The sequence below is a fragment of the Sorex fumeus genome, unplaced genomic scaffold (assembly GCF_029834395.1).
Source record: "Sorex fumeus unplaced genomic scaffold, SorFum_2.1 ptg000013l, whole genome shotgun sequence".
Taxonomy (NCBI): Eukaryota; Metazoa; Chordata; class Mammalia; order Eulipotyphla; family Soricidae; genus Sorex; species Sorex fumeus.
Window position 1 is genome coordinate 20,675,138 of NW_026606070.1, and position 26,569 is coordinate 20,701,706.

General features: G+C 34.7%; 1 protein-coding gene across 7 annotated transcripts in view; it reads left to right on the plus strand.

Moving 5' to 3' along the window:
- The window catches only part of EPHA5 (EPH receptor A5), a 316,984-nt gene that overhangs the window by 279,046 nt on the left and 11,369 nt on the right, over positions 1 to 26,569 (plus strand). For all 7 annotated transcript variants that reach the window (XM_056111198.1, XM_056111200.1, XM_056111199.1 and 4 more), the window contains 4 exons: positions 10,055 to 10,116; positions 12,241 to 12,450; positions 15,654 to 15,803; positions 24,870 to 25,063. In XM_056111198.1, coding sequence (XP_055967173.1) covers positions 10,055 to 10,116; positions 12,241 to 12,450; positions 15,654 to 15,803; positions 24,870 to 25,063 — 616 coding nt within the window. The remainder of the gene's footprint in view (positions 1 to 10,054; positions 10,117 to 12,240; positions 12,451 to 15,653; positions 15,804 to 24,869; positions 25,064 to 26,569) is intronic.

Below are 26,569 nucleotides of genomic sequence, written 5' to 3' on the forward strand. Positions count from 1 at the left end.
GTTGTTCCTATATCACTGTTTAATACTTATATTTCATTTGCTTATTGCATGAATTCTCAATGATCATTTTTAAAACCTTACTTGCATTTCCTATATTTTATTATTCTGTATGTTGCAACTATATGTTTAAAATACTTATCATCCTCCCAATACTGTAACATCCTCAAACTGTCATGTTATAACCTCTCTGGTGTCCAGGATTATTTCAATGAAAAGAATAAAAGGAGATATAAAATATCTTAACATAAATATAGAGTAGGAGGGGCAAGTATATTTTGCATTAATACTTTCATATGATTCACATTAATGTGAATTTCTTGATTATATTACTTGATTATATGGGATATTCATTTTCATTTTTTAGAAAATTTCTATGCCAATTTCTATATTGGCTGTAACAGTTTGTATTTCTGCCAACTGTGTTTCAAAGTTCTATTTTTCTCCACACCAACGGCAACACATTTTTCCAATTTCTTTTATATAGACTATCTAGATTTTGACTTTATTTTCCGTAATAATGATGATGATGAACAATTTTCACGCATCTGTATGCTCTCCCTTCTTTGGAGAGTGTGTACTTGTATCCTCCTTTTTAAAATTTAGATGTAGGGTATGGCTGTTGTTGTTGTTTTCTGTTAAGTTGTCTGATATATATATGCACAGATAAAGAGGGTGTGAGAATAGGTATGACTATAATTTTGATAACGAGATAAGTGACGCTAACTTTTTTTGTGGTTGCCGCAAATCTCATGAACATATAGACACTGTTCTCTGAAATTTTATAGTGTTGTAAATGAATGATAAATGAATTTTAAAATAAGAGTCAGTAGGAATATAGAGTATAATAACTCACTAGTTTATATAAAAGGCTTTTTGGGGGTCTGAGATTTGAAGATTTTAAAGTCAGCATATGATGGGATCTATGTATAAATGAGCATTTAAGCTGCTGTGCTGAGTATGGGAAGTACAAAGAAATGTTAAATAGGGAAACTGAGAAAGTTGCTGATATTATTTATATCTATTAAATTGGTTATATCTGTGCTAACAAGATAGACAGCGGTGACAAGATTCTGTGAATATTTGGAAGCAATCCATAGGAATCATACTTGTGAATTAGGTGTGGAAAACAAGAGAAGAACAAAAAGAAAAGGTGGGGCAGGAGAAACACTATTTCAGAAATATAACCATGCTCCGATATTAATTGCAGCACTATTCACCACAGCCCCAAACTGAAAATTATCAAAATCCCGTGCAATTTGGTGAATGACTTCTGAGAAAACTCAGAAATGACCTCTAAGCACAGTCAGTGTGATTCAAAATCAAAATATAAGAATATTGTGGTATGTGTACACAATAAAATACTACTCAGCTAACGATTAAGTCATGCAATTTGTCACTACATGGATGTATGTAGCTAAGGCATATAATTTAAGTCAATCAGTAAGGGAAAAAAAAGAATGAGCTTTCTCAGACGTGCGATATAAAGAATCACATAAAAAAGCAACAAATGACTAAAAGTAACAGTCTACAGAACTGAGCTGATCTGAGGGAGAGATTATGAGGAATCCCTGGGACTGTGCTGGTAGGACTTTGCAATAGGAGTACTGCTGAGGGTTGTGGTGTTGGAATGATGTATGCATGTAACTGTTTCGTGCAGTATTGTAAATCAATAAAAATGGGGGAGTTAAAAGATAATTATAAATTTTGCTTAAACAATTCAAAGAAAGTTATTATCATTTGGGAGAAAAATCTAAGAGGAATAGGATTAGTTGGTAAGTGTTAGTACAGTTGTGAATAAATGTGAGTTGCCTAAAGCAAAGAAAAATTGAAAGTGCTAAATATAAAGTAGGATTTGGGTTTAGTTCTGAGAAATATGTCATTATTTGAAGTATGAGTGTGCTTGAATTTTACATCTTCTATTTCATAGAACATTAAATTGGAGTAAAAGGGGAAGACAGCAACTGTTTTTTCTTTGTCAGGATACAGGCAAAGGTTTACAATCACTGTCACTGTCACTGTCCTCCCATTGTTCATCAATTTGCTCGAGTGGGCCCAGTAACATTGTGAGTCTTGTTACTGTGTTTGGCATTTCGAATACATCACAGGTAGCTTGCTAGGCTTTGCCATGCGGGCGAGATACTCCGAGAGGAGCGGAGGAATCAAATTCGGGTTGACCTGTTCGGCCTCATGCAAGACATACGCCCTACCCTCTGTGCTATCTCTCCAGCCCACTTTGGTCCCTGACATCACATGGTCCCTTGAGCTCTGCCAGGAATGACTCCTGAGCACATCCAGAAATAATCTCTAAGTACAGTCAATGTGATTCAAAATCAAAAACACAAAAAAATCACTTTGAACGTCTACTTGTAGAGAGATTTGAAATTTTCATATTCCTGCTCAGGTAAATAAAGATTTTTCATTTTATTATAATTTACACAATGAAAATCTGATTATTTTGTAAATTATATTCACGATGTGTTCACTAGAAAAAAGTAACATCATGGAATGAAAATTTCTGTAGACCCTTCTAAGTTCTAACTTTTCATAGTTGGTCCTTCTCTCTTTCCATTGGAGGCATTATCTATGTCTCCTACAATCACAAGATTCTCTTTTCTGATAAAACATTAGCCTATGAAAATTCAATCTTTGGACCCAGAGAGATAGTACAGTAAGGTAACACTCTTGCTTTCCATGTGGCTAACCTGGGTTTAATTCCAAATATCCTCTAGGGTCCCATGTGTCCCACCAGGAGTGATCCCTGAACAGAAAGCCAGGATAAATCCTGGGAAGTGATAAATTCTTGGTCTAAAACAAAACAATAAAAAGGAGAAAAAAATAATGCTCTCCATATTCTGTTTCTTTGGGGTAAAAAAACAAACAGAGAAATTTCAAGTAGCTACAAGGGTTAGTGTATTACAAGGTAGACAACACAAATAGAATAGGCTAGTGAAATAATGACACAGTGCTGGAGAGATAGTACAGCATGTAGGGCACTTGCCTTGTATGCCATTGACATGTATGTGATGCCCTTCACCACATATGGTTCCCTGAACACTATAAGGAATGCTCCCTGAGTCCAAAGTTAGAAGTAAGACTACCAGGTGTGGTCCCAAAAATGGGAAAAAAGATAATATAGATATATGCCTATACATATTCTATTATTATTAATGTAACTTGTCAAATATTTAATCTAATGACAGTTGTTTTCCTGTGAATTGTTATATTTCTAAATCAAATGATTTGTTACAGCTCTAGTTGCTATCATGAGCTTGCTGATAAGACAAAGACAAAAACAGACGGTATAAATGCAAATAAAATAATCCCACATTTAGCAACAGCCATGCAGTGTGGCTTAGTTCAGTATTTCTGAATATTTAGTGTGCCTCTGAGGATATTGTAAAAATGCAGATTACATTTCAACAATAGGCACTGAGAATTCTCATTTCTTTTTTTATTTTTATTTTTCATTAAGGCACTATAATTTATGAAGTTGTTTATACTAGAACTACAGATATGCCATGGAGAGTTTACATTTGTAGAACCACTTCTAATTAATAGTTGTGCTGTTTATCAGGGTCATACCCTAAAGTACAGGGACTATGTGAACATTCTCAAATGTTTGTTTCATCCCACTTCGAGATATACTGTAGAAAATGTACTAATAGGAATGTCACATTCTCTCCTCTCTAAAAAGATCTGTGATCTTCTATTAGAGGTTTTTTTCTTATCAAAAATTTATAAAGATTTAATAAACAAATACAAGTTTTTAATTGTGATCAAAACATTCGTGTGGGTCTGGAAAGATAATACAGCTGGTAAGACACTTAACTTTCATGCAACTTGACCCAGGTTCCATGCAATACACTCATCTGCTGCCCCCAGATCTGAGCCAGTAATAAGCCTTGAGCACACTTGGGTGTGGCTCAAAACAGAAACAAACAAGCAAAAAATCATGATATATGTCCTCTTACATTCTTAAGTATACACTACTGTGTTGTTGTTGTTGTTATTATAAGAACAATGCTGTACAATCAATATTTAGAACTTTTGTCTGGCATAACTGAAACTAGACTTAGCAAAAACAGCTTCTCCTTTCTTCACCCTAAATTCTTGGAACCAACAGGTAGTATCTGCTTTTGTGAGTTTAACTACTTAAGAGAGCTCATGTAGTAGAATCCAAAACAATTACACTGCTTTTACAGTGATTCTTACTTCTATAGCAAGAATATTCAGAATATACATAAGTAACGACAACATATGATAACATATAATTTGGGCTGGGGGGGCTGGAATTCAAATTGCTATTAGCTATGTTATCGGTGGTTCAGTAGTTTATCATGACATAGTAGAAACACAAAGAAAGCAAATATTTTTGAGCTTTTAAAATAAAACGTAAGGGCCAGCAAGATAGCACAAGGGTTTAGTTCCTTGTCTTTCACATGATCAGTTCTGGATCCATCCATGACTCTACAGGTGCTTTCCTGAGAACTACCAAGAGTAAGCCCTGAACAGAGCTGGTTATAGCTCAAATAAAGATAAAAGATTTAAAATGAATATTAACTTAGGTAAGCATTTTGAAGCCAAGCACCTAACACAAAATGCAGAGCCCATGCATTCCTTTAGTGCTAAACTGAGTACAGTCATGAGTACCAGCTAGTTCCCTCACACCACTGACAGTGGTCTTGGTCACACCACTGAGGATGGTCTTGGTACCATCAGGCATGATAACAGAAACATTTGACCTTTCCAGGATTTGTGCCTCTAAAAAGTAAATATTTCCCTGGATATAGGGAGAAGGAAAGAAATGGAGTGAAGGAGAAAGGGAGGAAAGATAGATGAGAAGTAAAGGGGACAGGGGTCAAGGAGATTCATGCACACTGGTGGCGTTAATGAATTGTAGAGCTAAATAGCCAGAACATAGAGTCAACCACAATGATGTCATGAGACCCACACTCTTTAATAACCAAATTTAAAAGGTGCCTGACAAGAAGGCCCGTAGGAGGTGGGGTGGGTGGTTATGAGAAGGAACCAGAGAACTCTGCTGGAGAGAAGTTGACATTGGTGGCTTGATCTGCAATGGAACATTGTATGTCAAAAATCTAACTCATGGGCAGTGAGCTCAGCTCAATAAGCTATTTTTTCTTTGGCTCAATAACTTTGTCTCTTAAATGGTTTTCTGTAATCAACCCACATACTTTTCTCTAGTCAGCCCAAGTAATATAAACTTCTAAGCTTTTATTTTTATTTCTCTGAAAAATAATATGTAATATCACTATTAAAGAATGTTAAAAACAATGTGAAAAATAAGCTGTGCCTTATAAAAATTGAGTAATTAATAACGCAATAAAGTGTAGCTATTTTATGAATATCAATAATGAATGTTAATTCCATTAATATTTTAAATTTCTACTTAGACTCGAGGCTGAGTACTCATTAAATAATACGAAGCGATATAAAAAAGTCTAGTCTGTGACTAACATCATGTTTTGACAACCCTTATGAGCTCTTTTATATGGATTTTTGATAATATTTTCAAAATTATTGGCAGATCTACTTCTTGTACTTCCAGCTGGATAATGGGAAATGATTTATACAGTTTTATTGAATTTACAAGGGTTAGACTAAGCCACATTAATTATTGCTATGTCATTCATGCAGGCTAGCAGGAACTGAGACTAAACATAACCCAAACTAAATATAATTAGCATTAAAATGACTCAAGCATGAAAAATAATCGAATAAGTCTTGATGTTTCTTAATCTTGTCAACAAGAGAAGACCATGCTTTTTTGGCAAACAATCTCTTTGGTTGCTTTCCCCCATGTTCTGAAACATGAGGTGTTTCAGGTCTTTCTTTATCATTTGTATCCGCTTATATTTTTGTTTTTGACACTGCAGCCTATTATGTCATATATAATTAATTTAACTACAAAATAAACAAAGATAGATTTTCTTAATTGCTGAGTGAAACACCATCTGTCCAAGTACCTAAAAATAATCTGCTTTTTCTTTCTATTTACATATTAAAATGATATTCAAAGCTTTCTGATCAATTAATCATCTCTAGAATATATATATATATATATATATATTTATTTTTTCTTCTAAACTCAGGGAGTTTAGTTAAGGTTTTTTACATAACAATTCTAACAATTCTATTCAATTCCTGATCAATAAACCTTGTATGAGAAGTATTTAAAACATATATATGAAAATAATCCAAAATTAATATATTGGCAGATACAAGAAATTATTAGAAAAGAATAGAAGGTCACAAGGTTTTATAAGTGGAGGGGCCACAGCAATAGTATAGCAGGCAGAGCATTTGCTTTGCATGTGTTCAGCCCGGATTCAATCCCCAGCATCCCATATAGCCCCCCAAGCACCACCAGAAGTGATTCCTCAGTGTAGAGTCAGGAGTAACCCCCCATCATTTCTGGGTGTGACCAAAGAAAAAAAGTTTTGTAAGTGGAAATCTAGGTATATTCCCAAAACAGGACAGATCTTGGATATAGCCATGAAACATGAGTCAAGAGTTTCAGTTTTAAGGACAAGATATCTGAGGGGAGACTAAGCCAGTATAACCTTATATCTATGGAAATTCATTTCTTCTAACTCTATATTAGGATAATTCCTAGATATATTTATATAAGGATCTAGAGAGTGAGGAGTGAAATTAGGTGTGTAAAGAAGAGCCACATAGAAACAATGTCAATGCCTGCGAACAGATGCATGGATTAAAAACTCTGGTACTGGGGATGGAGCGATAGTACAGCTGGTAGAGGGTTTACCTTGCACGTGGCCGACCTGGGTTCAATCCCCAGCATCCCACATGGTCCTCCAGGAGTAATTCCTGAGTGCAGATCCAGGAGTGACCTCTGTGCATTGCCAGGTATGACAAAAATAGCAGTAAAAAAAAGCAGAACAGAACAGAACATCTTGTTAAAACAAACAAACAAACAAAAAAACTATGATACATCTACAGAATGGAATACTACACAGCTGTTATTAAAATTTAGGTTGTAAAATTTGCCTATAAATGGATAGACTTAAAAAGTAAGTATTCTGATGAGTGAAAAGAGTCAGAAGGAGAGGGACAGACATAGAATGACACTACTAACCAAGACAAGAGAACTCGGCCAGGAGGACTGGTCAATGATTGGTCAATGGTGTGGGATATGGAGGGTAGTTGAGATAGAGGAGAGCATCATAACAGTACTAGTTGGTAATGATCACTCTGGACAAGAACTGAGTGTTGAAAGCAGGCAGAGGGATATAGATGATAAACTTTCAGCATCTGTATCACAATCCATAATGCCTAAAATGAGATAGAGAGAAAGAAAAAGAGAGAAGAGAGCTGCCTGCCATAGAGGCAAACTGTGATGGGAGGTTGCTTGAAGTGGTGGGAGGGAAGCTGGGGACAGTGATGCTGGGGAATTACACTGGTGGAGGGATAGGTGTTGGAACATTGTATGACTGAATTGTAATTATGAACAGCTTTGTAATGCTCAATCACATGGTTTCAGTAAAAAATAAATATTTTTTTAAAAAACCAGCCAGATACAAAAGATTTCAAAAATGCAACCCTTTTTCTAGTTTGACCAAAGGTGAAATTCAGCAAATAAATATTATTTTGAATCTACTTTTTGTTGATTCATTAAAATAATGTTATACTTTTTGATGCAAAGCTAGTGTCAGACTTACTTATGTGTTATCTTATATGCCCACTCAACTCCACCTTGGATCCTTTCGAGTACTAAAGTCAAGGAAATGATGGAATGATGCCTGATATGGTTGGGCACCCAGATATTCCAGCATTGGCTGATGTAGATTCTGACATATAGGTCCCTGAGCAAAAACATTGTATACTTCAGCTTAAAGAAATATATTCTTAACTTTTGAAAGAAAAAGTATTTCAGCTTCATTGAACAGCTGAAATATCTTTTAAGTCATAAAAACAGAAACCAAATTGCCCATAGTAAATTTTGTCTGTTTCAGGGTTTGTTAAAAGAACAATGAAGTAGATGAGGAACTATAATTAACATCTAGTTAAGTTACAAGTTTTCTCTCTTCATAAATGTAGGCTATGGTTGAACCAAGAGAAAAAAAATTACATGAAATTTTTTTCCTGCTGTGCCATCAGAACCATTTATAAATATATTTCTCTTTATGTTTATATATGTTATATATTGCATAGTGATGAATTTCCGTTCAATTTTAAAATCACTGTTCTTCCAATTTTTCTTCTGTCACTTCTGAATTGGAGATTATGAAAATTAAGAATTCTAAGAGACTTGTAATTGATGGTTCATGATAAGAAGCTTGGCACATCTTACTTGTAAATAATGTTATAAGAAATAATGTACAAGGTATGATTTTATGAGTTGAGTTGAGTTGAGTATTTTTCAAATAAAAATAAAGATATCCTTATGAAGAATGTTCTTAAGGTCATTATAAATCATATTATGAGCATATAGAAATTGTTTTTCTCTATAATATAAGAGGCAGTTGTGGAGCTAAAGTGAGAGTAGCAGATAGGGCAATTGCCTTGCACTTGATGGACCTGGGTTTGATCTACATCCCCATCTGGTACCCCCAGCACCGTCAGGAGTAGCTCCTGAGTTCAGAACCAGGAGTAACCCCTGAGAATTGCCGAGTTGACTCAAACTCTCCCAATAAAGAGGCAATTAATAAATGTGTGAGAATAAATTTTCTGTAATTTTTAATTTATGTGAGAATAATTTAAATTAGTAAATATTTTCTAATATTTTTGTTGAAGCATTGTTTTAGAATATGAGATCAATTTGAAATGATAAAACGAAGATTTTCTCATGTAATGAGTGTTTTTTATTTCATATTATTCATTTTATACAATATACATAAATGGACAATATATAAATGTCAAAATATAATTCTGGGAGGATAACATGTAGTTGAAAATAAAGTTAACCCACAAATACATATTCAATAATATTTACAAAAATTGAAATATATAGCACATTCTATAAGTAGGCACTGTTTTAACAAGTTAAATAGCCAGATTCCTTGGTTTGAGGCAAGTCCTATCCATTGAGGCAAGTCTTACCCATATTCCCCGTTTTGCAGATATGGAAATTGAAATGCAGAAGAGCAATAGACTCACCTCTGATCACTATTAATTTACTAAGTTGGTTGAAATCCAATCAGGTAATAGAGCATCCTAACAGCTAATAACTAGGTTGTGTTTCAATAAAAGTCATGAAAATAGCAGAACACTTCCTCTCATGTATTTTTATTTAAAATAATTTTCTACATAGATATAGAAATTAAAATAGCATTTTTTGAGAACAAAAAACAAAACTTAATACAGATTACAAGTAGAAACGAGGGAAAAGTGAGTCATTCATAAGGAAAATTTATAGAAATAAACATAAAATGAGGAAAATGCAATATTTAAGAATTAATAATATGCAGTTATATTGGATAGAACATTTTTAGAACTGTGAAGATGAAAATATTGACAGTTTTTAAAAAATAAAACATTGACAGTGTTTCTTTCTATATCACTTGCACATTATCATTAGCGCTACTAAAATAGAATTCTTTTAAAAGTCATTTTATTAAAAATTTTACTCTTCTTAAGTTATATGGTTTCAATAGTGTTAAAATTTCTCATATTGATGTAGAGAGTTATCACACACCACAATCCAAGTGGCCATGATCCCTACTTGCTGTCCTTATGCATCTCGGGTCCAATCTTTATTCCCCATCATTCCTCCCCTCATACACTGCTTACATAAATTGATTTTGATATTGACAAGTTCATATTTTATAACTGAGAACTCATATTTTATAACTGCAAAGTCAATCAACTATTATTCTTGTAATATTCTCTTACTGATCTGATCTAGAACCTTGAGGTATAATTATATCAAGAATTTCCTTCCTACTCGAGGAAGAAATTTTTTTCTAATAAATGTTTGTGATTTGGATCTGAAAACCTCTCAAATAAGCTATTCTTAGACAAGAATGCAATCCTTTTAAGTTGTCTTTACCACTGCTTTTTTTTTTTTCAGGTAAACCTGTGATGATTGTGACAGAGTATATGGAAAATGGTTCTTTAGATACATTTTTAAAGGTAAGATTTGAGAGAAGTTTAATTATTTAAAGTGTTGTGTATGGCACATCCCCATTATAGCATGTGTACAGAGTCATTCATCTAAATTTTTCTCCAACAGAGCCAGTGTCTGTAGAGTTTGTGCCATCTCCCTTTGTCTCAGTGGCCTCCAACTTCCTTCTACATCTCAAATATGTGCACTGTGGGCTCATGCTGTGTCTCAGTTGTCCGCATTGGAGTGAGGGTCAGTGTGTGTGTGAGTGCATCTGCTGTGGATGAACATCCTATATGATCTAGGTTCCACTTGTGTCCTCAACAGCCAAAATAGGTTCTGAACTTCCAGAACTCGAAACGTGGAATAAGTGGGTTGGAAAATTAATGGATTGACACAATGTATTGCTTAAATTAGAAGTACTTTGGCTTTTTATTTAGAAGCTTCATAATGCTTTTGTAACCAGAAAAAAAATGCCCAAGGAAATTAGCTCTTTTTTAAATCAGTTAGCATGTGGTAAAAAAATATTTCCTTATAGGTTTTTCACTTTAAGTCATAATTTCCAAGAACCTCTTTACAAATGTATGTGAGAACTTACTGTATATGTTTGCCATGATATTGATGTTGATTCTGAACTATGTTAAAATTAAGGGTTTAAATATAAATATCCCGTATCAAAATAACTATGCTTCAAAAATTCTCATAGGAAGAACGAGAGTATAGGAGGGAGAAAATAAACAAGGTTTTACAAATTTGACTTTGACTTTCTCCAAGTGTCCAATGATGGTGCAACGAATAACGCCTAAAATTGTCTGTGTCAAGCATCCTCGTTAATTATTAAAATAGACTTATAACTCATCTCAGAAACCACCACTTGTTTATATTAGTGAATCATTTTTAGCTATAAGAGATGTCTTATTTCTATCATGCAAATATGAGAGCTTATGTCAAATATTATGGGTTTCAGGAAAGACTTATTTTTCATATGAAAGTCTCCAGATCTTAAGCAATGACAAATGAGTTTATTAAATAAGTGTATGCTAAACAGTTTAGCATATTTGCAGGTCTGATTAAGCCAATAGGCTAGTAGTTGCTCACTACTCTTAGCTATTGGTAGCAGTGCTTGCTATTGATTAGAAATAGCATTTGGAGGGCCTAGAACAATAGCACAGGGGGTAGGGTGTTTGCCTTGCACACGGCCGACCTGGATTCGATACCTAGGATCCCATATGGTCCCCTGAGCACTGCAAGGGTTATTCCTGAGTGCAGACCCAGGAGTAACTAACCCCTGTGCATCACCAGGTGTGACCGCCCAAAAAAATGGCTTTGGGAAATGGTGGTAGCAATAATTAAGACTTACCTGGATACTTAATATGACAATAAAACTAACAGGACACATTCTAATTCTAATATATAGTCCCTGCATGTTCTGAGTACATTTTCCCCGCTGCCTTAAGTCTTTCGGTCTCCTTAATGATAAGGATTTTTTTTTTAAAAATCCATCCTTAGTTCATGTGCCTGCAGCAAAGGCAGTGCCCCTGACAAAGATTGAAGCTTTAGAAAGATTAGGTGTTTGATCATTGTATGACCGAGACTTAAACCTGAAAACTTTGTAACTTTTCCCACAGTGATTCGATAAATAAATATAAGAAGAAAAATAAATAAATAAAATTATATATAAAAAAGAAAGATTGTCTTAGTTGTTTCTCAGTCATGTTCCCAGTACTCATTCCCCCTCAGTGACTGCTGAAACTCCCTGAGCTCTTTGACCACTTCTGTTCCCTGTACTCTTATCCAGCTAAATTCCTCTAAAAGTGCCTCAGAAACATCCAGTGTTTCCCTAAAGCATGCTCTCAAGGAAGGAGTGACAAATCCATATCTTAGATGAAGGAGTAATTAAAATAAAATATCAGCTAACTGTAACTTCCAGCAAGTATTTTTGAAGATGTTCCTCATCTGCTTTGACCAAAGAAATGGCTGATAAGCATTACCTAGTGAACTCTGTATTTCTTTATTTTTCCTTTTTTCCTTTAAATGGAGATTGCATGCAAAAGTGGTAAATAAACAACTGATTAAAGGACAGAAGGAAGACCCTTTCATAAGCCACACCTGATTGGTATTGCTGGACTAATATTTCTACTTCATCTTTACAGAAAAATGATGGGCAGTTCACAGTGATTCAGCTTGTTGGCATGCTGAGAGGCATCGCTGCAGGAATGAAGTACCTTTCTGACATGGGTTATGTGCATAGAGACCTTGCTGCCAGAAACATCTTAATCAATAGTAACCTTGTGTGCAAAGTGTCTGACTTTGGACTTTCCAGGGTACTGGAAGATGATCCTGAGGCAGCCTACACTACAAGGGTAAGATCTAAAAGAATGCATTTCTGAAACTCTAGACCAGAGGTATTTGACTTTTTAAAGATTTAAAACGTAAAAGAAAAAGGATATTCTCTCAATATATAGACAGGTGAAAAATACTGCATATTTTTTGTGTTATATATCAGTGCAGGTAAATATTAAACTCAGATAAGCAAAGAATTTACCTTATGATTCTCAATAATTCATTTTTTCCCTATAGGTAAGAAAAAGGAAAGGTTTGAAGTTATGCTGGGTGTAAAAATATAAAAGTCATGAATCTTTATATGTGAGACATCAAGAATGTTTTAAATTACAGGGAGAAGGCATATTATACATACACGTGTATATAGTCTCTATAAATATATGTAAATAAGTTTATGGAATCTTATTAAATTCTCTCTATATACAATATACTACGATTTTTAAAAATAAACAAAAATAGGGAGCTGGAGTGATAGCACAGCAGGTAGGTTGTTTGCCTTGCAAGCGGCCGACCTCGGTTTGATTCCCAGCATCACTTATGGTCCCCCAAGTACCTCCAGAAGTAATCCCTGAGTGCATGATCCAGGAGAAACCACAGTGCACCACCGGGTGTAAACCAAAAAGAAAAATAAATAAATAAACAAAAAATACATGCACTGATTAATTATTCACATAATAGAGAAAAATTATTTTTTGTATATGTCTTTTTTCTGTAAAATGTGAGTATAGGTATAACAGAATTTTCTGTATAATCAACATTGTATTATATTTCTTGAATTGAATCCATCTTAATAAACTATTAAATTAAAAAATTTTCAGTGTCATCAAATTAGATACAAAATTTTGTGTCAGGGCCAGTTTTGAGTATTGAGTATTTTGAGTATTTCCAGTAAGGAACTTCTCTTCCACATGACCTACCCATGCTTGATTCCTGGCACCATGTATGGTACCCTGAGACTCTCCAGGAGGTAATTTCTGAGCACCAAGGCAAGAATAAGCCCTGAGCACAGCTGGGTATGGCCCAAAAGAAAGAAACAGTACAAAACAAAAGTGCATGTGATGTTCTTTCTGAATTAAATCTGTCTTAAAAATATATATTTGTTTAATTCTAATATCTTTAATAGCATCAGGTTACTTATCAACTTAAACTCCCTTTTAAGAATAGAAAATTGTTGTAATATTTTCAGTATTTAATTTTTTCTACTTTGTTTCAATATGGAATTTGTCATCTCTTATCATTTTTAATTTGTTTTGGGGAGAATCATAGTTTGGGTAACTCCTGGCTCTGCACTTAGGGATTACTTGTTGAAGACTCAGGAATCATGTGCAGTGCAGTGCCAGAGACAGAACCTAGTTCAATAGACACAGGGCAATCACCTAATCCATTGCACTATCTCTCAGTCTGCAGTCATGTCTTATTCTTAAGCTAAAATGATACACATTTTCTTGTTTAACATTATTTTAATTATTCCTACCAGTTATATTCCTTTTAAATCTAAATTCTTAGAAGTCCTTTTTTTCTTTGTTGCTTTGTGACTCATAGGAATCTATGTATTATGTTGTGCATCAGATCAGGAAAAACGACTAGGCCTATTAAAAGCCTATTAAATGAATTGATTAATTAAAATAATTAAATTTATTCTCAACCTAATTATCATGATCACTATTTGCATTAAATAGAATTTTAAGATTTCTCCTATGATTAGACTTAATAAATCTGGTATAATGAGATTAAGATTATAGGAAACTCCATCTCCAGTATGATTCATTCAATACATAAAGTAGATTTGTCAATATATCTCAGCGTGTCATGCTGGTGAAGAAAAGGGAGAGGAAAAACAGGTCCTGAGACCCTCAGACAGACTCCTCTAAAATGAAGTGCAGTAGTTTGTGCAAAATCTATATACTGAGATATGGTAAGTGAACTCCAGATAATACTGATAACAACATTATGATCAGAGAACCAGGAGAAAAATTCTAGACTTATGTTCAATCCACAAACTACAATTTTAAAAGGAATGGTAAGAATATCTAGCAAAGATACGGGAATGTAATTTTTTTGTAAATGTTTAATTGGCAAAATTATACTTAAGGAAAGTCTTAAAGTAAGTGATAAACACTCTAAGTGTTTTCAATACTCTAGGTGTTTAGGAAGCAGATCATTAAATGTAACTTCAACTAAGAGAACAATTTCAAGTACTACCTGAAAATGTTATTTCTACAAGTGTCCTAAAATTTTGATTCATAAAAACAGTAGTTGAAATACCATTTTCCAATTTTTAAACCAAAAATTCCATTCATTAAAAAAGAAAGACAAATGTTAATCATTTTACAAGAAAAAATTCAAAATCTATAATATTCATTCTCTCCATTTATATATATATACATATATATATATATATACATTTGCCTATAAATGAATTTTTTGGCATCCCAAACAGAGAAAAAAAACATGTAGGGGCAAAATATTAAAATGTTTATTTTGTAAAATAAGAGAAAGCCAGTAAAACAATGTTTTCTATGTAAATAAATTCAAACGTTAAAATGTTGTTTTTTCCCATAGTCTAATTTCAACACTTTTCTGTACTAAAAAAAAAAAAACTAAGCTCAATAAATTTTAATTTGATTGAATTAAATGAGGTTCCTAACGCTTAGGTAAAGGGGAAATAAAGATATAATTGAACAAAGACAAAATTATGCCAAGAGAAATGAGAGAAATCAGTCTAAAGAAATTGCATAGTACCAGGGGGTAGAATAACTAAGTTTTTGAGTATACTGATTTTCATGCTTGTCTTATTAACTATTAAGCTTACCAGGGTTGTATTCAGCAACCAAGATTTTACACTCAAAATTCCCATATTGAAAAAAGCACCCTGGGCACTTGAGTTCTTTACTCTCTGTTAGAAAGTCATGAAAGTCTACCTTATTGATTGCCTGACTGCCTTCTTTGCCCACTTAGAGCTGCCATCCTGATACTGTAATTGAGATGTGGATCCTGTGTGTGTTCCAGTAGTCAAACAGAATTTAAACTAGAAACCTTCCGGACAGCCAATTAGTAGTCAGCCCACAAGTGCTTATGGGCTGAGATATGTGAAAAGACACTGCATGCTGTCAAACAGATTCACTTAAAAATGCTACATCTCTTTCTAGATCTTTCCAGTGAGGCAGCCATTTCCCTAGGCATATTTGAAGTATGTGGGAGTTTAATTGTTTTTCAATTTTAGGGAGGCAAAATTCCAATCAGGTGGACTGCCCCAGAAGCTATCGCATACCGAAAATTCACCTCGGCCAGTGACGTCTGGAGCTACGGAATCGTGATGTGGGAAGTGGTGTCTTATGGCGAGAGACCCTATTGGGAGATGACCAATCAAGATGTAAGTATATAACTGTCCTCCCACAAGTTTGGAATGAGACTCACTGAATCAAGTGACTTAAAATGCACTTTCCATTTCTGAAAATGACAGTTGGTTTAAAAAATGAAATATTTTGCTTTCCCTCAGATCTATTTTGTCATTGTTGAAATATCATTTATGCAGAAGTTCAAAATGAGTTAGCATAAAGGGAAGTTATTGTTATATAAAAGCTCATTCCCTTGCCACACAGTTCCAGCAATACTGTAGTGAAGGTTTGTTCATTTTATGTCAGTATCATTTTAGAGATGAAGAAAGAGCCACAAAAGAATAAATACTGACAGTAAAGTGCGTATGATTTGCATTTGATAAAGGCAGCTAAAATTCCAAACCAAAAGGATGAATGAAATTGATTTAATAGTGAATGCACATAGAAGAGAAAAGGGAATAATCTTTTTTATTAAATATATATATACATATATATATATGAAGAGTTTTCTGTTTGACTTGGAAACATTTTCCCACATGAAAAAGAAATTCATGCTAGTACAGTAGAATTCTAAAATTAAAAAAGCAATGGAAAAATCTTCTATACAAGTTCAGAATATATGCTTTATGATGCCTGGACACTGTATTTTTATGGTCTTTGCTTTCATAAATTTCCATTGCCATCTATTCAGTATAGTCTTTCATTTGGAATCATATTGAAACATTATATTTTCCTTCAAATAAGCAATTATGAAAGCTAACATTTATTAAATCTTTATATATGTTATGCAGTCTTTTCTGTTCTACCAGTCTGTTCTGTTCTCTAGCTCCTTACTTCTTTGTAAAACCAGTATTTTGAACAACGAAAAATCATAACTCAATATTGATTTTAACAAAATGCCATGCTAATTTAAAACATTCATTTCCCCCCAATTATTTCTTTGATCCATGCTCTGTAAAACTCTCACTTTCCTGTGTCTTGAAGTTTCATTAGTTCTCTCATTATTTTTTAATCAACATTCCCATGCCAATAGTTAACAGTTACATTCAGATATAAAAGTCCAAGTCCAGTCAAAGTCAATCCCATATTCACTTCAAAGAATTGTACGCAACTTCGGGGCCAGCCTAACCCTAGGTACCTGTACTGGGGGGAAAAAGGCCAGATTTATATTCCCATTTTTCTACTGAAGTCTTTATCTAAGTTTATTATAGAGGTTCAGGATTGAAGAAGTAGGAAAGAAGGGGCTTTCTATTGTAGATTTGTTCACGCCTCTAGCAGTGCAGAAATTCAAACATTAGCTCCATGGTGAAGTACACAGATATTAAAAGCATCATTGAATGACAACCCTCCGCAAGGAGTCTAGACGGAAATATATTCTAATCAATTTCCTCCAGTCTCTCTCAGTTGCACATTCTGTATCTCCTAGGCCCTTACTGAACTTATATGTTTAGATATTTACTTTAGGTAGCACTGGTAGCAATGTACTCCAGTTGTTCATCGATTTTCTTGAGCGGGCACCAGTAACGTCTCCATTCAGATATTTGCTGTTACTGTTTTTGGCATATCAAATACATCACGGGTAGCTTGCCAGGCTTTGCCATTCAGGCAGAATACTCTTGGTAGCTTGCCAGGCTCCCCGAGAGGGGCGGAGGAATCAAACCCAGGTTGGCTGCATGCAAGGCAAACACCCTACCTGCAATGCTATAGCTCTGGCCCAGATGTTTACTTTACTAAAAGAAATGCGTTCTTCTTGGGTATCTTACTAGGGTTTTCTCTTTTAGATACTTGCATTCTGTTCCAGCAAGCCTGCCCTCTTCAAATTTCCCCAAGTGGGAAAAGAGAGACTTTTTAAAAAGAATCTGTTCATGGTATTCTTGTAGCAAGAATTCATAATATATTTAACAATTCACTAGAGAGATGTTACTGCTTTAACTGTTTTGTAGTTAAGAAACAAAGCTTTGGAGAAATTAAAAAACTATCTAAGGACCAAAAAAAAATAAAATTTATACTAGAAATTTCACCCTGATTCTCAAAAATGTGTGTAACTAATTAACACACTGTATCAAATTGAATCAATGTCTACTTCCTCCCTTTATTTTCCAACCTGTGATCCTTGATTAGTCTTATAATTGAATATAACATAATCAATTCAATATATAATGACTACTCTGGATTGATCTAGTCTAGACAGATACCAGACCTATTTACTAATTTTTAGTTTCTAGATAAAATCCAAATGTTAACTTGAAGTAAAAAGCACTTCATGTCCTGGCTTCTAACGTTTTTATGGCTTATTTCAACGCCATTGGCCATTTATCTTTTGTGATGATATTTTATTCTTTCCTGACTTGCCTCATTCCTTTCCTCAAAGAAGTTATCTACCATAATTTTCTTTTTTAATTTCTTACCACACTTGTGATATTTTGAATTCTTATTCTATCATTCAAAATTATTTTTCTTCCCAATTATGTATATGCACATGTAGCATTTTCATCTATATTATTAGCAATTACACCTGTTACTGTGTATATATCATAAATTTAAAAAATAGACCAAAACAGGGCACTATGAAAGCTTTTACGATTTGGGGGGCCCAGAATTGTTCTGGGCATAATGACTGAGTTGCTTGCCTTGCTTGTGATTGACCTGACTTCAATTCCTGAACCATATGATCCGCAGGAGTGATTCCTGAGTGCAAGTTAGGAATGTTCCTTAAGCACTGTTGGATATGGCCCCAAACCAAAGAATTTTTTTTTTCATATTGGTGGGGCTTACGCAGCTCTCCAGGTTGACTGATATATCTTGAATGTAGGTATTCTTCATTTAGGTAGTCTTCCTCTTGCTCTGGGAACTACTTGACTAGATGTGAGTTCATTTGTCAATTGTCTCAAAACTAGAATGAACCATAAATCCCTTAGGCTGGGGTTGGTGCTCAATGAACAGAGATGCATGCATAGAATGAGACCCTTGGATTCTATCCCCAAGACTTCATTCTCACCTCTGCAACTCCCATCTCTACTGTTTCAGGGTATGGTCCTGCTGATCCCAGAGCATCAACCCTTTTTTTTTTCCTTTCAAGTTTAGGTCTTAGGTGTAGTGATTGGTTGCCTTAAGAAGTGACAAGGTGGGGAGAGAGGATCATTTGACTTTTCTATTATTTTTATTTTTACAATTGCTATAGCACAGCGGTAGGGCATTTGCCTTGCACGCAGCCAACATGGCCGACCCGAGTTCGATTCCTCCTCCCCTCTCAGAGAGCCCGGCAAGCTACCGAGAGTATCTCGCCCGCACGGCAGAGCCTGGCAAGCTCCCTGTGATGTATTCGATATGCCAGACACAGTAACAACAAAGTCTCCAATGGAGATGTTACTGGACCCGCTCGAGCAAATCGATGAACAACGGGAGGACAGTGATTGACAGTGATGGACAATCTCTATGAATTACAGAGCTACAAAATTATTTATGATTGAATGCGGGGGGGCCCGCCAGACCACTCTCCAGCCTGCGGAGGTGGCCCTAGGATCCGTAGGTGCAGGAAAGGGCCAACCGAATGAACACAAGACACAAAAGACAAAATGCAGCTTAGGAACAGAGAGAAAAAGGGACAGACTTTATTGAGGGCTACAGGTTGTTATATAGGGTCCGGGGCAACCCAGTCACATAGTAGTAAGGTCAGCAACAAGAACTTTACATAGCATTCAAGGTAAAACATCTGTACATAAAAGGGTCTTATAGCAGCAGCTGCAACCTGGGGATATCTATAGATAAGTCCAGATTTACGCAAGTATCTGCCTGCCTGTTCATGGTCACCGGACAAATATCTGTTAACGTCAGAGGGTCTTGGGAGGCTTCTAAGGAGGAGGCTCTCAGGGTCTGTGTAGACCCCGCAAAGGGGGCTCAGTAATTCACGGTCTTATAGAGCAGTCTTGGCTCCCGACAATTGAACTTCCAGTATATAATGATACAATAATACCAATGCTTTCATAATTTTTAGAGTCATTTTTCTATTACTATTTCCATTGTCCTGGATCTCACCTATCACTATCACTATCACTATCACTATCACCCCATTGTTCATTGATTTGCTCCAGCGGGTGCCAGTAACGTGTCCATTCATCCCTGTCATGTGCTAGTGTAGCCTTATGGTATCCTGGGGGCTCTTCCAGAGTCAGGGGAATGAGGACCATCATTGTTACTGTTTTTGGCATATCAAGCACACCAAGGGTAGCTTGCCAGGCTCTGTCATGTGGGCGGGAGACTCTCGGTAGCTTGCCGGTCTCTCCGAGAGGAATGGAGGTTTTTGGGGCAGCCTCTACTCACCCTTACAAGTGTTCCCAATCAGACATATATGCAGGCAGTATACTCTCGGTAGCCTGCTGGATTCTCTGTGAGTGAGAACTAGACAATAAGAGGTCTCACCTATAAGTCAGCAAAACTATTTGAATATCAAAGGATGACTTTTTATTGGGTATGCCTCTTGTTTCTATTTTTTAAGTTCCAGTATGACAGAATTATGTATAAGATACACATAGCTTATTATGCTGGGTAGCTTTATATTGAAACAAAGAGACTTTTTAATGGTAATATAAATCACAGTATAATCAATTGTGAGAAATTTAGGTCTTATCCTAATACTGAATTGTCAAGATTTGGTGGTGAACAAACTATTCAGTTTCATAATGTCAGTAAATTATTGTCTAAAATTAGTGTATTTGACTGATGAATAACTATTCTTTAGCTAGTATGGTGTCTTAAGGGTACTACTTCACTGGGGCAAAAATAATTATTTTAAGGACTAGTAAAATAATTATGTTCATAGTAATTCTTACTCTTTTGGCACAAAGTTGCACATAAATTATTAGTAGTGTTTCAGATAAAAATTCTTTTCCTTGATCTTTATTAACAAGAAATTACTTAACCTTATTGGAGCTCATGTGGTCCATCTATAAAATATGTGTAATAATTCTCATTTTACTGTGATGAAAGTATGCTTGTTGCATTCATCTTAGTGCCTATTGTATCATGTCTAGACTATTATAGGTCCTCAAAGAATCCTTTGCCTAGAAATAATTAGATATATTAATACTGTCACTGTCCTCTCATTGTTCATCGATTTGCTTGAGCAGGCCCAGTAACATTGTGAGACTTTTTGTTACTATGTTTGGCATATTGAACATGGGTAGCTTGCCAGACTTTGCCGTGAGGGCAAGATACTCTTGGTAGCTTGCTGGACTCTCCAAGAGGGGAGGAAGAATCGAACTCGGGTCCGCTGAGTCAGCCATGCGCAAGGCAAATGCCCTACCCGCTGTGCTATCGCTCCAGCCTCTGTGGCAGAGTCGCACAGCAGAAGCGTGCTGGCCTATATTAATACTATTAAGTGGAAATGCCTGCAATGAAAAATGTGGAGAACCAAGGGGAAGCTAGGAACTATTTCTGACTATGACCTGAGTACAGCTTAGATGGGTAAAACCACCTGGGAATTAAGTGCAGTTTTAAAAGAGGTCAGCAAGTCTATGAAGATTTCATCGAACCTATATTGCCTGTCATAGGAGTCTTATATGAATGAACCACTCTTATATAGTAATACTGTGTAAATCATGAACAATGTAAATGGAGTGATATATTCTGATATGATTTAAGGTTGGGAATGATCAATCAATAGTCAGTTACCATTGTTCAAGGTAAAAAATCTTTTGGGAACACACCCAGCCATATTCAGGGGACTGTTTATGACTTGATACTCAGGAGTGACCTCTGTCAATACTCAGGAGAACATATATATGGTGCTGTGGATTCAAGTCAGTTTAATAGCTACAGACCAGACAAGTGCATTGATTCCTGTACCAAACAGACAAACGTACATGTTCTACTTCTTTTGAATCATAAACTTGCTTCTCCCTCCTGTTCATGAAGCATCTCTTCTGTGGCTGGTGGATATTTTCCTTAAGTCAAATTCAGAAGTATTTACAGCCTGAACTTCTTTCAGTTGATCTGAGGATCTCTTGAGTTCATAGTTTCTCCCCTTCCATTATCTCTTCTGAATTTTCCTCGTAACCTACTCAGATTATTGTAGTTAACTACAATAATGTAGTCTGAACCAATATTGTATTTTGGAGGTTACATATTGAAAAGATATAAGGGATATTTCTACATGTATCACCTGAATTTCATAGAATTTTCCCTACCTCAACTATATAAAAGCAGTTTATATGTCTTCTGTTGCCCAGACAAAATTGACTCCACCATCCCAGAGACTCCTCTCTTCTGAAGATCCTGTCTTCTATACTTATATCTGGAAATGTGTCTCAAAGTATTAGTGGATGACTTAATTGTTCAATAGAATTTATTGCCTGGCATAATTCACTGCAACAAAGGAAAATATAACAAGTTTCTGATTTAACATATGCTTCACCCTCAGGAATGGCACCCTTCCTTTGAGACTTGGAGGTGCATCAACTGTGCTTTGGAAGGGTATTTTTAACATTCCTTAAAGTTATTTGTTTCTGCTTAAAAAGCTAAGTACAGTGTTTTCTAGCACCAAATACCATCAGTTTATACATTTTGGGTACATTTTTACCTGATCAAATCATTTTGATAGCTTTCTATCAAATTGGGGGAAATATTTTTACTCTATTTATGAGAAAAGTTTACACATGTATACACCCACTGCACAAAGAGAGCCCATCATTAAATAATCACTATTGCATCACTATGTGTGATGTTTTGCATTCTGCTTTATGAAATAAGTATGTTTATTGGGATACAGAATCCTAGTGTTTTATGTTTAAATACTGACAAACCTGTGGGTAACATTAGCTAGCTTGATCATAAGCCTTCATATTGATTATTGACAACTTATTCTCTTTACTTGTATGTTTGCCCAAATGAAATGTCCTAAAACGCCAGCTTAAATCATGAACTATTTCATACAATCACAACAGAAATTTTTATTTATTTATATCTGATGTCACAATGAGCTTTCTTTCCCAAAAGCTGATCAAAATATCATATACACCGAAAAAAATAAATCTTAAAAAAATAGACAAAATAAACTTAAAAATTAAAAAAAATGAGACTGACTCTTACATAATAACAAGGGCCAAACTGAGGGCTCAATTTGTTACCAAGTCAGTAGTGATGTATCTAATTCACAGTATTGGGTTTTATGCATTGCAAGAAGAGTTAAAATTCTTTGCAGGGTTTCCGACTATTAGTTTATATATCAGTGCTAAGGAAATGTCGATTTAATGACAATAATTCAGATGTAGAGTATTTAAGCCAATGAAATTTATCTGTAAAAAATAACTTCTCTTATTTTTTTTATTTTTACCCTTTGTTCATTACAACCACTTACGTTAACAAATGTGATTATAATGAAGTTGGTTAGAGTGTAATTCATGCTTTTATGTGCTATAAATTATATAACAATATTCTGTGTTATGCCTTCAGTAGATTTACATTTCATAAATGAATAGAATGTTAATTCCATTTATTTTTCCTTAAAACTATGATAAAAATTTCAGTACAAATAAAAAATATTTTTATTATCCAAAGTATGAAATTATGGTATAATATATTTTAAGGATAAATGCTAAAGATTAACTTAGAATTAATATCCATTACCTAATTACATGGGGCAAATTCTAATTTAGAGACAGTATTATATTTCTTTCTATAAATCTACCAGACAATAAAGCTGATTAAATAATAATTCTGAAAATGACTTCTGAGATCACACAACTTAAGTTTTATTAAAACTAATTAAGTTTATTCATTTCACAGTCACATGTAAAGAGTACTGCTCAGTAAGTGGGGATTTATATATTTAACCAATATTTTTAAGTAGATGCTGAAAAAATAAATAAACTGTGTGGCCAGAGAAATAGTGCACAGATACATGCTTGCCTTGCGAAGAGTAAACCCTGACTCAATGTCTGGCACCATGTATGGTGGTAGTGAACTCCAAACACTGACAGGAGTAATTTCTGAGCAAGATCCAGGTATGGCCCAAATCCCCCTCTCTACAAATAAAGTGAGTTGATTGACATCAGCTTTTGGGAAAGAAAGCTCATTGTGACATCAGATATAAGTAAATAAAAATTTCTGTTGTGATTATATGAAATAGTTCATGATTTAAGCTGGCGTTTTAGGACATTTCATTTGGGCAAACATACAAGTAAAGAGAATAAGTTGTCAATAATCAATATGAAGGCTTAAGATCAAGTTAATAAATAAATGAAATTTCTTTGATATCTAAAGTCTTACTAGAAAAATATATTTAAAGTTAAATCAGAGAAACTTAATACAAACATTTTGAGAAATATAGTAGTTATTACTAAGTTGGTGTCATTTAAACATTTGGATTTTAACAAAAATTGAATAAAACGTTATTTTTAGTAGCACATTTATTTGTCTTCTGAGGTTAGACATTTTGATTTTAGCAGCAATAATAAGAATATATATGCTGAAACATGTTACAATTAGAAAATGCTCCTTGTGTGCTTACATTTAAAATTGCCAATTCCTTTGGTACGTGAGTGCTTCCAAAAGCCTGACAGAATGCAGTAGATAATAAACAGCCAGACCTTGGCATTATTAAATGATACATGAGACAGTTATGCTAATTTAGCCTTTGACTCGTCCATCATTTACCTTCTAAAGGTCTCTTTTAAAGTAAAATTGCAGTTCCACTATCTTAAGCAAAAGTGGTTTTGCACCTATTATTTTTTTATTAAAGACATTAAATTTCAGAGAAATCAACAGAAAATTTTATCTGTACATGGATCCAGAATGCAAGGCTAACTATAACATAAGCTATTTAACTTATGTCAACTTTATTATTTATTTTATATTAGGATTTTAGGTAAAATGTATTCACAACTATTTTTATAGAGATTTTTATAAAGAGCCTACTTTTATATTGTGAAAGCCTTACATATTTTGTCGTTTTATTACAAGGCAAACAAAAGTATTCAAAGATTTTAATAGTAGTGATGCCTGTTGTTACTGTAAAAGAAAAAAAATTGGACAGTGAGAACACTCTCAGGCTATCCTACACTAAATTGATGGTTTTGAGAACTGTTTCTGTTTTACTTTCACAGGTGATTAAAGCAGTCGAGGAAGGCTACCGTCTGCCAAGCCCTATGGACTGTCCTGCTGCTCTCTATCAGTTAATGCTGGATTGCTGGCAGAAAGACCGAAATAGCAGACCCAAGTTTGATGAAATCGTCAACATGCTGGACAAGCTGATCCGTAACCCAAGTAGCTTGAAGACGCTGGTTAATGCATCAAGCAGGTACAAGTCCAGACCTGGGAGATTGTCCTTAATGGAACTAATTCACATTGATTCTATAAATGTGATGTTAGTTAATGTCCATTACATAATATTTCATTTTTGTTAATCTATTAATATATGTGACCTATTTTATTTGGATATGGTTATGCATATATTATTCTCTTATAGGAATAAAATGTAGAAGTTTAAATTAGACTTAAAAGTTTGAGGACTGGAGACAGTACAGCAGATAAGTTGCTTGCCTTGCATGTGATCAACCCAGGTTCGATCTCCTGCTTCCCATATGGTCCCCAGAGTATCTAAAGGACAATTACTGAGCACAACATCTTTGAGTATTATCAGGTGTGGCCCAGAAATAAAACAAACAACAAAATAGCATTTATACCTATCCAGTAGTGTAGCATGTCAGTTTGAGGAAACACTAAACTATAGTCCAGATAAGGTATCACTGTCCTCCCATTGTTCATCGATTTGCTCGAGTGGGCCCAGTAATATCTCCATTGTGTTACTTGTTGTTACTGTGTTTGGCATATGTAATATGTCATGGGTAGCTTGCCAAGCTTTGCCGTGTGGGCAAGACACTCTCGGTAACTTGCCGGACTCTCCAAGACACATATTGGAATTTTTTAAAAGTATTAAAATACCATAGGGAAAAGCCAGCTAAGCCTAATGTATTTGAACCAGAAATATCTAATAATAGTTGCTCCTCTATCCCCTAAGAAAAAATTTTTATATCCTTTATTTTTTAGGAGCATTGGTAACTCCTATAGGGACTTTACTCATTCTGTTTCACATAGATATCTGATTAACCAACTTTTTCTGCAGGACTTAAAACTAATAATGAATTGTCTTACTTTAAAAAATGTGAGCAAAAAAGGCATCTAAATTTTTTCTTGAATGCACATGAATGCATTTAGGTACTGTTGCATATTTGTAAAGCATGTTTTGCCTTTAATCTGCAGAATTATAAACTATTATCTCAAATAATACATAGGATGAATCCTGTACTGGTAAATTTACAAGTTGTTATTTCTATTATTATTGAGGTACTTTTTTATTTTACAAGAAAAAGTGTCATTCGGGTAAATTAATGTGCTGCCTATGATCAAGAACTAATGAGATACAATTTGTTGATAAAGTCACATAAGTTCTGTGATTCTGACATGACATTTGTTTACAAGGTAAAAAGCCATTTTTAAATACAAATGAATCTTCAAACACTGTTGGCATCATTACGTTTTTACAGTAGCAACTGAAATATTTTATTTTCTTAACTGTTTCCTTATGTTATTCGTAAAATATCTGCTTTTAAGTTAGTTATGCTCAGCCCCAATCCGAGCAGGCTTGAAGATCTCAGCCCCGGGACCCGCATGCCTTTGTTCCTCTGCCAGTTCCTTCATGCTTGTGGAGAGTCATCTCAGCATGGTGGTGGCTGGTTCTGGAGGTCTTCGGCTGCCAGAGCCCTGGTTAGGGTGGGGAGGAAAACTCAACTCGCTCCCCTCTAAG